General features: G+C 44.6%; 1 protein-coding gene across 2 annotated transcripts in view; it reads left to right on the top strand.

Annotated features, from left to right (window-relative positions):
• Nucleotides 1-9,949: 9,949 nt before the first annotated feature.
• PJVK (pejvakin) overlaps nucleotides 9,950-14,912 on the top strand; it is a 42,315-nt gene continuing 37,352 nt past the window's right edge. For both annotated transcript variants that reach the window (XM_088461221.1, XM_088461220.1), the window contains exon 1: nucleotides 9,950-10,160. In XM_088461221.1, the coding sequence (XP_088317347.1) occupies nucleotides 9,950-10,160 (211 nt within the window). The remainder of the gene's footprint in view (nucleotides 10,161-14,912) is intronic.

Below are 14,912 nucleotides of genomic sequence, written 5' to 3'. Positions count from 1 at the left end.
CATCTGTCCAGTGTTTTCATTTACAAACATTGGGTGAGACGCAAGATTATGATGGGGTGACTCCTGCACTGATTTCACCGGTGTGTGTGTATATATACATCACGCCTAGACTACTGCAACACCCTCTACCTTGGACTCCCAGCAAAAGAATTGCACCACTTGCAGATGGTACAAAACGCAGCTGCGAGGCTATTAGCTAACCAGCCCCATTCCAGCCACATAACACCCACTCTCTACTCCCTTCACTGGCTGCCTGCCAGATGGCGAATTGTTTTCAAGATTGGCTTACTAACTTACAAAGCCCTACATGACCATGGCCCAAGGTACCGAAAGCACCTTCTGATTCCTTACCGTCCCACACGATCCGTTGACGAAGGGCTATTAACAGTACCTAGAATCTCCCGGAATTCGTCTGGGGGTCGAGCTTTCAGTTTCGGGGATCCAACCTTATGGAACTCACTTCCCCGCACAGCTCGAGAGGCCTCCACTCTAGAATCCTTCAAAAATAGACTCAAGACTCACCTATTCACCCAAGCATTTCACTAATGTCCCTTGTTTAAGCTTATTTTGTGTTTTGTACTGAAAAGGCAAATGTAAAGCACTTTGAGTCCTTTAGGAGAAACGCGCTATATAAATAAAATTGTTATTTTATATATATATATATATATATATACCCACACGAGAGCGGCACTCACGGGTCATTCAGTCACAAATACAGGATACCAGATCCACGGTGTATCAACGTTTCGGTTTATTCAACCTTTCTCAAGAAAGGTTGAATAAACCGAAACGTTGATACACCGTGGATCTGGTATCCTGTATTTGTGACTGAATGACCCGTGAGTGCCGCTCTGCTGTGGGTACATATTTGGGCTTGGAACTTGGTCCCTTTGAAGGTATCTGGGCAAGTACATGTTTTAGTGTTTGGAGTGCCGGCCTGTCGCTTTGTTTATATATATATATATATATATATATATATACACACACACACACATGCTGAGAGGTGAAGTCAGTAGGACCGTTAATCAACACATCCCAGTTGCCCTATCTTGGTTCTCTGAGGATACAAGGTTGAACTTACTTAGGATAGAACAATCATTGGTTGTTATGATCATCTTAAAATTCAATACTATTTCAAGGAGGATCCATAACCTTGAAGATTCCCAAGTTTGAAGTTCTGACTTGTTACATCCAGATGGTTATTTAGAAACTATCTAAAGAAGAAAGTTCTATATACAGTATTCTTACCAACACGTCAACTGAGTCAAGATATCGTATCTTCCTTATTGAGGACTTATTTTGTTGACTAGCTCTATAAATTTCTTGAAATTATTTAACATCATTACAGTAAATGTGTAGTAGCGCACTCTTTTTTTCCTTGTTCCATATATATATATATATATATATATATATATATATATATATATATATGATAGATATATATATATAGATATAAGCCATCAAGAAGTTGCTGGGTGAGGGCCATCGCAATGATAAAATGTTTTAAACCCTTACCTTACCTCTAGTGATATCAGCATCAGGTTATTTAGTGCTGGCACTACAGAATTTGTTTTTTTCTTACAGTTCCCAAGTACAGTCTCCCCACGTGCAGGCTCCACAGATACAGTCTCCCCACATGCAGGCTCCACAGATACAGTGTCCCCACATGCAGGCTCCACAGATACAGTGTCCCCACGTGCAGGCTCCACAGATACAGTGTCCCCACGTGCAGGCTCCACAGATACAGTCTCCCCACATGCAGGCTCCACAGATAAAGTGTACCCATGTGCAGGCTCCCTGCATAATGGTGGGTTTCGTTCTGATTGAAACAAATAGTACACACACGTGACCATTTGAGTGAGTACAAATGAACACACTTTATTTACAAGTAACAAACAAAGTATACAGTATACTCAACTTTTGTCTATGTATTCAGATGACACCGGTAGTTCATCATCTTCAACATAAGATATACTTCATCTTCATCCGGGGTGCCCTCGTTTCACAACGCCCAGGTAGTTCAATTTACATTGCAGGCATCCTACTGCAGCCTTAGATCCATGCATGAGCTAAGAGCCTTTGTCTAAATGTTGATTTATATAGCCTAGTATGGGGTGTTGGCGTTCCGGATATTAAGCCCATATTAGTTACAAACTAGGTATCCACTGATTGGTAGAACATAACATTGACCAAACTTCTCTCTCTTGCACATGCTCCGTAAGCACTAAGATATATTCAGACAAAGAAATACAGTAATGACGTGTTCTAGTATGTCTGGAGATAAACTCTGGGGGTCATTCAGATCCGCTCGCGAGCGGCAGTACGCTCGCAAGCGGGTCGATGTTCCCCACTGCTCATGCGCACGACGGAGGGAGCTCCGTCATGCGCATGCGCGAGACCCGGGGAGCGACGGGCTTTCCATCGCTCCGGGTCTCGCACCAAAGGGGGCGTGCTGTCGATGTTGATTGACAGCATGCCCCCTTTGGTGGGCGTGCCTGCCAGACGGAGGCATTCCCATGGGAACGCCTACCGTCTGAAGCCGGCCCCACTGACATCACTAGTGATGTCAGTGGGAGTGATTTTGGCTCTGATAGAGCCAAAATCACTCCAGGGCTTGTGGCAGGGAGACCCTACTGCAGGGTCTCCGTCGCAAGTCCGATGGTCGCGATGGTCAAGACCATCTTTTTGGCCGCTCGCATATGCTGTGGGTGGTCACCCACAGCTATACGAGCGGCCAGGAGGCCGCTCCATTTTCATGGAGGAGGGCCCTGATTCAGAGCGAGCGCTCTGGGCAGAGCGTCCGGCTCTGAATCAGGCCCTCTGTTTCAAAACCTCATTTGTGTAGAGTATCAGATTACCCATAATGCTTAGCGTCTCTACACATCTTACAATGGAATATGGCTAACTGTCTACGGAGAACACCATATAAGCTATGAATGGCTCATTATACGTCTCTGATAGTAATGACCGGTACAAGCTGGGCCCCTCAAATTATGGCTTGTTTAACCTCAAAAGGTTATATCTAACCACTCTATGGATAGACTGCAACTGTATGAATACAATCTCTTTTCAAACCTCAATGAGGCCTAGCAAGGGTATACCTGTGTGTTACTACTCATATGCCTATGTAGAAATTAATTATTTAACACACTGGTTACACTCCCAAATACTGGGCACACAGATTATTTTTTCAGCTCTTACACAGATACAGAGTGGATACAGGACTACTCTCTTTAATGTGTTGAGGTGACTGTTCCCACCTGAACAGCGCACCCTTGCTTTTATACATCAGGAGGGATCTCTGCCCTCCAGCCTGACACCACCTTGTACCGTGATGGGCCCGGGCTGCACCACATGGCACTCTCTTTTGCCCCAATACTTCCCCGTGCAACCTACTACCTGGCACTCCCCCCGCCACAATGTGTCATGCCCCGTCACACAGAACCCTCACTATCGTGTCTTTATTGCCAGCAGACACAGATGACAGATGGACTTGTGATCCTCGGATTGGAAGAACATGTGATGTTGGCGATGCTCGGCGTCACATCCGACATCTATGTCCATGGCAACAAAGACACATTGAGGGTGACCAGGCAACAGGGGATGCAGCACATTATGGCGGGGGGAAGTGCCAGGCAGTAGGCTGTTTCTTGCCGGGTGGTGCGCCCATAAAAAACAGCCTGGGGAGAATACTGTATATATAATCACTCTCAAATCCAATAAATTCGTAAGGGCTCAATCCCATTGTAACTTTATGCAAGTTCACAATGGTAATCTTAGTTCAAAGATTTTATTCCTAAAATAGGGTTCAATTAACTAAAATGATGTAGCAGGGTATATCCCAGGCCAAGAAATTTCTTAATTCTTGAGGGGATCTGATATCCCATTTGAAAGAGCAATGATGTTGAATATTAAACTCTTCTAATAAATGTACACACAACACTTAGGGACATTTAAAATAGTTTCAATACGAAATCATCATCATTGTTGCATGCACCATTATCTGAAAATCTGTTTCCACTTTGGTCTGTGGATGGTAGGTACCACTTCTTATACCGCATTATGGAAGGACGCCAGCTCATAGCAAATTGTGCTTTACAGTGTTGTGGACACAGATTCCTTATACTCAACGCTTTTCGTTGTTGCCGATTTCTTCAGGGATAGTGCTTAATCAAAGAGATAATGGGTACATCTTAAAATGTGTGTGGTAACTTGCTAACATCAGAAAGAATAGAAATATACTATGTGTCAAAATAGACAATCATTCATTATATACCAATAATGGAAAGCGTGATACAACCTCCAATTCTTTATATATAGCCTCAAGGGTTGGAAAATTGGTCTGAAATAATAGCCCATTATGAAGTACAATGTCTAAATAGCACATTAATAACCTATAGGGTGCAAACTACAAGTATACACAGGTGGAATCATGTATTTTTTTGATTTGTAGACTTTAATTAATGGACTAAATGATTATGGATGGGTTAGACCATTACATAACTGAATAACAATATCTGAAAAAATATCATACATACATACCAACTTCCAGCTTTTTGTAAATATATATATTTATATACATATATAACAAATGCTTTGTAAATTTCATGAAAGTATTTATCATTTTAGAACCGATTATTATCGGATGGTGTTCTTTTAATCACATTGTATATTACCCTCAGTACTAATATCCATTTATATATATGGACACAGATGGTTTAACAAAAAAAATAAAAGGCCTGCGCCAGCCACATTCGATATTTAAAACACTTGTCGCATCCTTATGGCCCCCGAAATACCAGACTTAATACTTTAAACATATTTTTCACGATTTATTTTTCGGACAAAAATTTCAGGGCTTGTTTTTCACCAAAGTACGCAGTTACGAAATATTTTTCGGGGTAGAGTATCATTAGGAGGTGTCCAAAGGGTTCTGAAAAAAAAGCCCCACATTTTTAGACAAAAATATGGAGTTTGCTATTTTTTTCGACTTTGGCAAAAATCGGGCGGTTTTTGCCATCGTTGGCAAATGGGCCGTGAAATCGGCCGATTTGATGGCTGATTTCGCCAAAGATGGCGAAATTACCAAATTTTGTCGGTAACTGAATTCGGCCCAAAGTCTAAAAATAAAAAAGACATTTGGTAGCTTCATTTCACCAATAGGTTAATGCCTAAATAACTAAATTTCAGTAATTAGATACTAATAATTTTGCTGTAGAAAGTAGCTAATAGGACAAACGAACCAACAAAGTACAAAATACGGATTGATTAATTCCAAATAATGCAAAATGATCTTGAGAATCCAGAATAAAACTTACTTCTTTAACTGGTAAAATTATTCCAGGTGTAGCTCTAACGTGTGCAGTGTGGCAACCAAACAATGAATGAACCAATTCAACCAGAGAGTCTATTCTTCCCCCTCTAGTGTGATGTCATATCCTCCCAGGTGATTCTCACAATCAAAGCTCTTTGTTTAAAATATTGTTTACATATAACAAAAAAACCTGTAGTACAAAAATCAGGGCTTATAAATTGATCTATTTGTAGTTCCTAATTTAAATAGGAGCCTAGTAATGTTATTAGTGTGTATATAAAACCTCAAATGGTAATTTAGTGTCTCAGGTGGCTGTACATTGGCTATTATGGAGCGCATAGCACTTCCTGCTTCCATTTCAATGTTTCTGTAAACCTTAATTGGTGGTTCAGTGTCCCACATGTCTCAGTGGCGGCTATGGAGCGCACAGCACTTCCTGCTTGTGTTCCACCAGCCTCTACTGCCGTGCCTTTCCCCACTCAGTAGTGGATAGTTCCCCTTCCGTATTTGTACCCTGACGTCATCAGTTACTGTCCAATGTCATTCCCTACTATCCACGTGGGTGCACATAGAGGGGGAATATAAACTTGTTGAAAGCGAAGTGTGGTGAGCTTTTATGGGCATAGAACCGCACTTCCGCCCTCACTCCACATCACTTCCAGGTACATCTATGGAAAGGGATCTATATGCTACCCTTTCCTCTCATTTTTCATGACGCCGGTGTTGCAACTATCACGTGAGGTGGGCTGGTGGAACACAAACCCTTCCAGGTGTGTTCTACCATGAAGATCTTTTCACCAATGCAAAGTAGACTAATGGAGCTCAAATACTAATAGGTGTGTTCCAGCAGGCGTTGGCTCTATGTACAGCCCAATGAATAGGACAATCCTTCAGTTGTTCCTCCCCTATGGTAGTCTAATTTGTACTGACTGCACAATATGTTGGCCCGTTGGCGGGAGGTTGTGGGGGGTTGTCAGACGCATCGCTGGGTACACACATCATTTAGTGTTCACCCAGCTTTAGTCGCAATGCAATGTCACTAGGATGCACCAGCAGACTGTGCTGATTAATTTATATCTGTGTGCGACAGTCCCTGAATCTGTATATGAAGTGCTACAATGTAGCAGCTGCAGCTTTCTTCATTCTGTTGTGCTTTATATACAGACTTAGGTGCACACATATATACAAGTGTCACATATCAGTAGCGCGGACCTGGTGGCTGACTCATGCCAGGCAAGTCGTGCTGCGTGTCATATTGAAGCTAGAAGTATCTGTATAATAATGTGGTTGCAACTGATGCGACTAAGCCATGCAAGTGGTTAATTAACACATCCCGTGCCAAATGATCATACTTTATCAAGAACTACCATAAAACTATACAATATGTTTAGTTTTCAGCAAAACTGAACCGCTCATCTCCAATGTTAATAGGTGTCTGCACAGTGGCCCTGATTCAGAGCCGGACGCTCTGAATCAGGGCCGTCCTTATCTTTTTAAGAGTGGCCTCCTGTCCTCTCGCATAGCTATGGGTGACCACCCACAGCTATAGCGAGCGGCCAAAAAGATGGTCGCGATGGTCAAGACCATCGTGACCATCGGGCTTGCAACGAGACCCTTGTGGTAGGGTCTCGTTGCTGCAAACCCTGGAGTGCTTTCGGCTCTATCAGAGCCGAGAGCACTCCCACTGACATCACTTGTGATGTCAGTGGGGCCAGCTCCAGACAGTAGGCGTTCCCATGGGAACGCCTCCATCTGGGCAGCCACGCCCCCAGCACGCCCACCAAAGGGGGCATGCTGTCACTCACCATCGACAGCACGCCCCCTTTGTAGCGAGACCCGAAGTGTCGCTATCCGGGGCTCGCGCATGCGCACGACGGAGCCAGCTCCCTCGTGCGCATGCACACTGGGCTAACATCGACCCGCTCGCAAGCGGGTCTGAATCAGGCCCTGTGTGTGATGTAGGTCAGTCCACACAACAGATAACGTAACCAGATTGAGTGGTTTATTAACTTGTCGCCAGCATGTGCAAGGTAACACAAGGTTAATCGGTATGCAGCAGGTACATAATGCAGGCATACAACAGATATAACAGCAGATATGCAGTATGCCCAGCGGATCCAGCCAGGAGCATATGGGGTTAATGCAGGTGGTGTACATGTAGTGTAGCACACACCTGTTTATACAACAAGCAGTGGCGATCAAGGTCTGGCCTAATAGTGGAGGCGTGGTCATGCATCCAACAAATAACAATATTTTTGGCACCGAGCGATGTGATCGCTAACTCCTCAGAGGAGACAGCTGCTGAGCTCTCCTGGACCCCCTGCAGCCCTGCACACAACCGTATGTGCTGAGCCTTGGAGGCAGGATGTTACCGCTGACAGGTAAGAAGGGGGGGGCGGACCCGGGCCAAAACACAAACCTGGACCTGGGTAATTAGTACCAGCCTCGCCTCCCCCTCTTGGCGCCCTGGTAGTGAAGTAACGTACACTGGCAGAGTTTCACTGTAATATACATTCTCCGTTACACAGACACTCGGGTAAATTCTCTGTGATGGAGGATGAAAAAGAGAAGACGCGCAGTAGAGCACTTAGGTCAAGGTCGGAGGTTGCGTCTGTGACACACCTCCGTCTCCAGGAGTACCGGAGGGACCCGGAGACTGCGGGCAGAGGGAGAGCCGGCACAGAGCACACTCCCCTCTCATCTAAGAACAAGAAGCATGTTATAAAATTATCACGGTGAGAATGTGAAAAACAATAATAGTAAATAAAAAAGCAATTGAAAAAAAGGCACTCATGAAAAGTTGTGATATTCAAGTATCAAATCAGGTTTGTCATATGGTTCTCCTTGTCTATCCGGGATGCATTTGAAATCGCGGGTGTCGGAATGTCAGCGCTCAGAATGCCTGCGCCGGAATCCAGACACCAGTCAGAATCCCAGTGCCGGCATCCCAATGGTAAGTAGTGGGTTTAGGGGGAGGATTAGGGGATAGGGTTAGACACTAGGTGGGGAGGGTTAGGTTTAGGCACTAGGGGGGAAGTTAGGTTGGGGTAAGTTTAGGATTTATATAACGACAGGTGTCGTTCATATACCATATACCAACAGGTGTCGGTGTCCTAACCCTTGTCGAGATTCTGACCACCAGGATCCCGAGCGCCGGCATCCCATACCCAACACATCTATCCTTAGAGTCCTTCATTTCCGCAGCTTTCCTTTCCAGATTCACAGTATGACCAATGTTATCTGAAATAGGGGGTCTTTTATACATACTTTTTTAATGAGTCACAGGTAGAGACCAGTACCAGATAAAGGCTCACTGCCACCCTGTGCTGCCCCCGAACATGTGACACTGCTGTAGACTGTGCCCTTCGGATGCTGCGAGCAGCACTGTAGCAGCACTACAGACTGCAGGGTGCCACCTCCAGGTTCCGCTGGCATACCCTTCCCTACGTCCCTATTAGAGACTATTGGAATGCCAATTGCAAACCACAGCTGTTAGCGGGTTGGGTATGAAATCCCGGCTGTGGGGATGCCACTGGTCAGAATCCCGATACCCAAAGGGAAGACAGGAAAGTGTTTTCCTAACCCTCCTTCCCCAGTACCTAACTCTAACCTCCCCCCCCTAGTGCCTAAACCTAACCTCCCCCTAGTGCCTAAACCTAACCTCCCCCTCCCGGCACCCTAATCCTAACCCTCACTCCCCGGAGCCTATCCCTCCCCCTAGTGCCTAACCCTAACCTCCTCTTACCTTCGGGATGCCGGTGGTCAGGATACTGGTGCCGGGATCCCGACCTGCCGGGATTTCAGTGTCGGTATTCAGACCGTCAGCATCCCACACGCCGGGATGACGACTACATCCCCTGGTAAAGCCTAGTGCTAATTAATGGCACTTTGGGGAACACCACACGCTCATTCCCCCCATCATTTATCTACTACCAGCCTAGAAGTAATGGCCTAGCCTTAGATAACAATGTGAAGGGGAACCCCATGCCATTTTTTTAAGTAATTAAATTATATAGAAAGCCCTGAACAGAGCTCAGTGACCCGTGTAGGCCCTGCAGGGCTTCACACAGAACACCTCTCAGCAGCAATTCATTATTTTGGACGGCTGCTTTGCTTCGGGTTTGAAAACTGCTGCTTAAAAAAATCTGGTGGTTTCTCTGCGTTTCTGCCGCAGCCTCTCGAACAAACCCACCGTGAAAATGCAGTAGTCAATTTTTAGAGAGAAAACAATGTATAACACCGAGATGGAACGCTACTGTACTGTATGTTTGTTTCACATTCAACCCCAAAAAATCGGATCACTTGACATCTTCCTCACATCCATATTGTAATGATTTTTATTTTTGACATGGAGAACCTTGATAGCATGGAACGCTTACAGTATGTTACTAGGGACTGTAACAAAGACTCCTATTATGTTACAACTTCAATTATTCATTGACTTGGGTAATAGGAGTCAATGAGAGTGCATAGAACACTGGAAATAACACAGCATATGTCATAGGCACAAAACACCCAGTATGCATCAACTTCCCCTGTATGCTAGAACCTCTTTTTGAAATGTACATGTAATTTTCTATTAAATTCGGTGGGACTGCAGACTGCTGGACCGGGGTAAATGACATCTGTTTTATTATGTTTTCTGCTGCCACAAAGAACTTTGTTAAACAAGTAGGAGATGGAGGAAGGTTGATTCCTGTGCCCAGCCTTAGTGAAGCAGACAAGTACCAGCCATTGGGCCTTGTGATAAAGAAGAAACGCTGTTTTCTTTCCCGAAAGTACAGATATATCTCAACCCCTTTTACACTGAAGGATATTCTTCACGGAGACAAAGAAATTTCTGCAGGTAAAAGTAACCCGAACTCGCATGCTGCAACGTTACAGTATCTCGTTCTGTCTTACAATCTTATAGGCTTCTACAGATGGCAGAATTTGCTCTAATTCAGTATCTTTATAACAGGGAGAAAATGTCTGCTCTGAATAATGTGGTATTAAAAGAGCAAGTGCAAAAAGGAAAATTAATTCCAAGGGAAAATACAAATTCTTAATTTATTTTATTTTATTTTTTTTGCTACTAAAGTTTTGGGGGCCTTGAACCTTGCACTTAAGGAGGATTAGTTTTCATTAAAATATTTAAAAGCTGTTACTGTAAGTCACTATTGATAGGGGTGTATTGCTTTACAAAATGAGATAAAGGATTAGATTAATATATTTTAATTATTTTATAGTTTAGAATTATACAATTTTCAAGCTATGCATTTCAAATACTGTATGTTGTTTTATCCGATGATCTTCTAAAGGAAGGTACTGAGAGACCAGTTAAAAAAATAACATATAAAATAATCAAATCTACAGTATGTAATGTATTTTGTTTCCTAGGGGCCTACTCATCAAGGTGAATGGGTCCATTATATTTGCGGAAACAGTTGTTTCTGCATGTTTCATGTAGTGGACCCATTCACCATTAGTGCTCCGATGTTCCTGGCTTGCCAATCGTCAATCTCCAAAAACTGAACATTTTAGGAGCTTGACTGTGTTAGGCTGCTGAGCCCCACTCCTTGCTATTTGTAAGAAAGGCCAGTTTGCAGAGATGGATCTGTCCAGGTCACACTGCCTCCCCCGGACCTTGCCATACGCAAGCATGAACTCACTTCATACATGCGCAGTAGCACTGCTGGGAGAAACCTGACAGTGTAAACTGTTGTCACTACTAGTATCTGCTAAAGCATTACAGGTTGAGCCTCCCATCTCCAAAATGCTTGGGACCAGGGGTATTTTGGATAACGGAATATTCCGTATTTTGGAATAATTGCATACCATAATGAAATATATTGGGAATAGGACTCAAATATACACACAGGATGCATTTATGTATTATACACACCTTATACACACAGCCTGCAGGTAATTTTATACAATATTTTCAATAATTTTGTGGCTCAAACAAAGTTTCTGTACAGAAATGAAATTAATTTACTTTTCATATTCAACTTATACACACAGGCTGAAGGTCATTGTATGCAATATTTTTAATAATTTGTGCCTTAGAAAAAGTTTGTGTACATTGAACCAGCAAAAATCAAAGGTTTCATTATTTGAGTCATGCCAAAAAAATTCAGCATTTTGGAATATTCCGTATTTCTGAATATTTGGATATGGGAGACTCAACCTGTACTGGTAGGGCTCGTGGGACATCTGCTTTTTGGAGCAGAAGCCTTCCGCACAGGACAATACCTCTGGTGGATTTGGATCAACCGTTCCAGCCCAAGTCAGATCCTTATATTGTGTGGCCAATTGAAATTAATAAAGGTAATGGCATGCGGTGAGCCACATGCTATTGCCTTTAACTTAACAACTGTAGGTGGACAGACTAAAACCACACACCCAGAGGAGGGGGTCCGTGTGCTGCTACTCCTCCAAGAGAGGAGGGGGTCTGTGTGCTGCTACTACTTATAGGGACAAACACAGGGCCAATTCCCCTGATCATAAACAGCTGTGTGGTCCAATGTCCCGGTCTCCTCCTAGTGACAGCTGGGAAGCAGCGTCCCAGTCTCCAAGTGAGGGCTCATAACACTGAACCCCAAGTAGAGTTCAGCCTCTAATAACCAATCAGAGCTGATTTAGCACATTCTGACCAATAAGAATGAAGCCACTCTGATAGAGACTTGTCCTTCGGGAGACTTGTCATTGGTGTCCTAGCTCTTTAAGAGCAATTCAGCATTATTCAAATGTTTTATTTTATTTTAAATCCCATTGGTCGCAGTGGGTCCTACAAACACCAGCACACCAGCAATTCCTTGCATTGTAGTTCTACAGGCACCAGCATCCCCAAGAAGTTTGTCTGCCAGGGACTTGTTGAGATAAGTATTGCCACAGGGAAAAGGGGAAAAAAAGCGGATTTACCTAATTTGATCATTTATTACCCTAACACCTATGGCCAGGGATGTTCATGGGAGCTCTGGTGCTTTCAGCAAGATGTTGTTTTTTTCTAAAGAAGGGTCCCGCAAACCCCCCTTTTCCCCTACCTGTAGAGAATGCGGCCACATGCTGAACAAGCTGGGGCTGTGTGACATTATGACAATGACAGGTTTCCCTGTATACAGTATTTTTTTTTTATGCAGATGACATAGGGCTCCGAGCAAAATTATGCGAATCCTGTTTTGGGTAGCGAAGGGTGCGAGCTGCGGTGCTGTTGGCGGCGTTTAAACGTTGTTGCAATGGTACACTGCACCCATTGCACCTAATAGAACTGACCCGTAGGTGTCAGCATCTGGTTCCTGTCACAGACTCCTCCCCTTGCTATTCCTGACTCCTCCCACTGCTTAGTCTATGCTCTTACACATACAGTATAATTAATATTAGAACAACATAAAAGTGTAAATTATTCTCTGTATTAAAACACACACAACAGTGCACATCCTGCAAGTGTGCCATGGTCAGACATTTGGGGCCAAATGTAATAGGGTGAGAGTTTAGAAAATGTTAGAGTTTAGCATAAAACTCTCATAATAATACACTAATCAAGTTGTATTTTCAAACCAGGAAACATCTAGATGAGAGTTTAAGGGGTCTATTTACTAAGCAGTGATAGGAGACAAAGGGCTCTATTTACTACAATCCGCATATTGAATGCGGATTGTAGTGTGATATTACCGAGTGAATTCGCATTGCGAATTCAGGCAATATCACAGGGATTTACTATAAATCCCTTGCAGGGACAGAGCTTGCGATAAAGCTCTGTCCCTGCGGATCCCATCCGCACTCTAGTCGCGGTATTTTCGGGAAAAATACCGCGACTAAGAGCCCGCGCATGCGCCGACCGACCACCGCTACTACCCCCCCACCGATGCTAAGCCCCGCCCCCGGTGCTAAGCCCCGCCCCCGCGATCGCGGACCCCCGCAACCCCCCCTCCCCCCCCCCGCAACCCCCCCCTCCCTTCATTAGACTTACCTGCATCCTCCTGGCCTCCGGTGATCTTCTCCGGGCTTCCCGATCAGGTGATCTCCCATGCTGCACTGGGGCCCGATCACCTGATGACCGGGCCCCAGTGCACTGTGGGAGACCAGCTGACCGGAGTGGAGCCATCACCGGAGGCCCGATCACCGGTCCCTGGAGTCAGGTAAGTAAAAAAAAAAATGTTTAATTTTTTTTTTCCTTTTTTTTACAGCAATCAGCTTGCGGTCTGCTTAGACCACACAGCTGATTACTGGTACCGGCTCCCGCCTCTGCTCTCCTCGTTAGAGCAGAGTGGGAGCCCGGTAACCGGGGGAGACCCTGGATAACGCCACCTCCAGGTGGCGTTATTATCACAGGGCTTTCCCCGATATATTTTTACAATTTATTTTTAGTAACTGTGGTCGGATCACATTTCCCATTACAATTATGGGAAATGCGATCTGCTTTACTAAAAATAAGTGATACTGGGGGTTGGAGTAGAATTTTACTAATTCTACTCCAATTGCCCTGTAATAACTACAGGTGAAACTAAAATAATGTGAAAAGGGTGTGAAAACACCCTTTTTCACTTTATTTTAGTAAAAATAATGTTAATAAATAGAGCCCATAGTGAAATAAGATAAGGTACCAGTTAATCAGCTCCTAACTGTCTTTTTACAAACACAGCCTGTGACATGGCAGTCTCCTAACACTGCTTAGTAAATAGATCACTGAGGGCCTATTCATCATCACTTAATTTATACAAAAGCAGGTGAAAAATAAAATGTTCACCTAATTTTGTATAATTTAAGTGTCAGCCCCATTCATCATTAATGTAACACAGGAGATATCACAGGTTACAATTGTGTCTCGATAATTTCCACAGTCCCCATACTTTAGTATGGGGATGTGGAAATTGTGTAATTCATCAAGTTCCGAAAAAGCATTTTTTTCAGAACTTGTGAGAGATGCTATTCGCCACTCTGGGGTTTACATGGCAGCTTGTGCAGCAGAGGGATCTATTCAGATCCCTCCTGCTGTGTTTACTTACCTCCGGCGTCTCTGGCTGGCACTGTGCTCTTCTGCCGGTGGGAGCTTGTGCTGCAGGGGCGCCGGGGAGAGGTTAGGAGCAGCAACGACCACACGGTGGTTCGGGGAATCAGACTCCGGTGGCGGTATACGGAGGGAGGGGCGGCTGGTTACAGACACTGGCGGCCGCAGGGGGCTGCACTGACACCGGCGGGGGGAGGGGGTACAGGCAATGATTGGCGGCCGCAGAGGGGTGGGGGCAACACTGGCACCAGCGGCCGCGGGGATCGGCAGAGGGAGGGGGATGCACTTTCACCAGAGGACGTGGGGGGAGGGGGGACCGGCAATGACACCGGCAGCTGCAGTGGGAGGAGGCTACACCGGCTGCCGAGGGGTTAGGAATCCAGGAAAGCCCCACTGTTGTAAAATACTGTAGGAGCTGACTGCACATGCCCACTAATAAAATAGGGGCTGAGCTGCTTATTTTATTGTTTCTGTTTGAAAGAAAGCAGGTAGAGATTCTCGGGGGGCACAGCTGAAGGTGAAAACTATCTCACTTCCGAAAAGCTGTCTCCGCAAAAGGAGCAGTTTTTCGAAAGTGAATATTTTGTAAGGAGGGAATGATGAATCAGA

Source organism: Taudactylus pleione, unplaced genomic scaffold, assembly GCF_031769625.1.
Source record: "Taudactylus pleione unplaced genomic scaffold, aTauple2 ptg001027l, whole genome shotgun sequence".
NCBI classification, from domain to species: Eukaryota; Metazoa; Chordata; class Amphibia; order Anura; family Myobatrachidae; genus Taudactylus; species Taudactylus pleione.
This window is presented reverse-complemented; position numbering and strand designations above follow the sequence as displayed.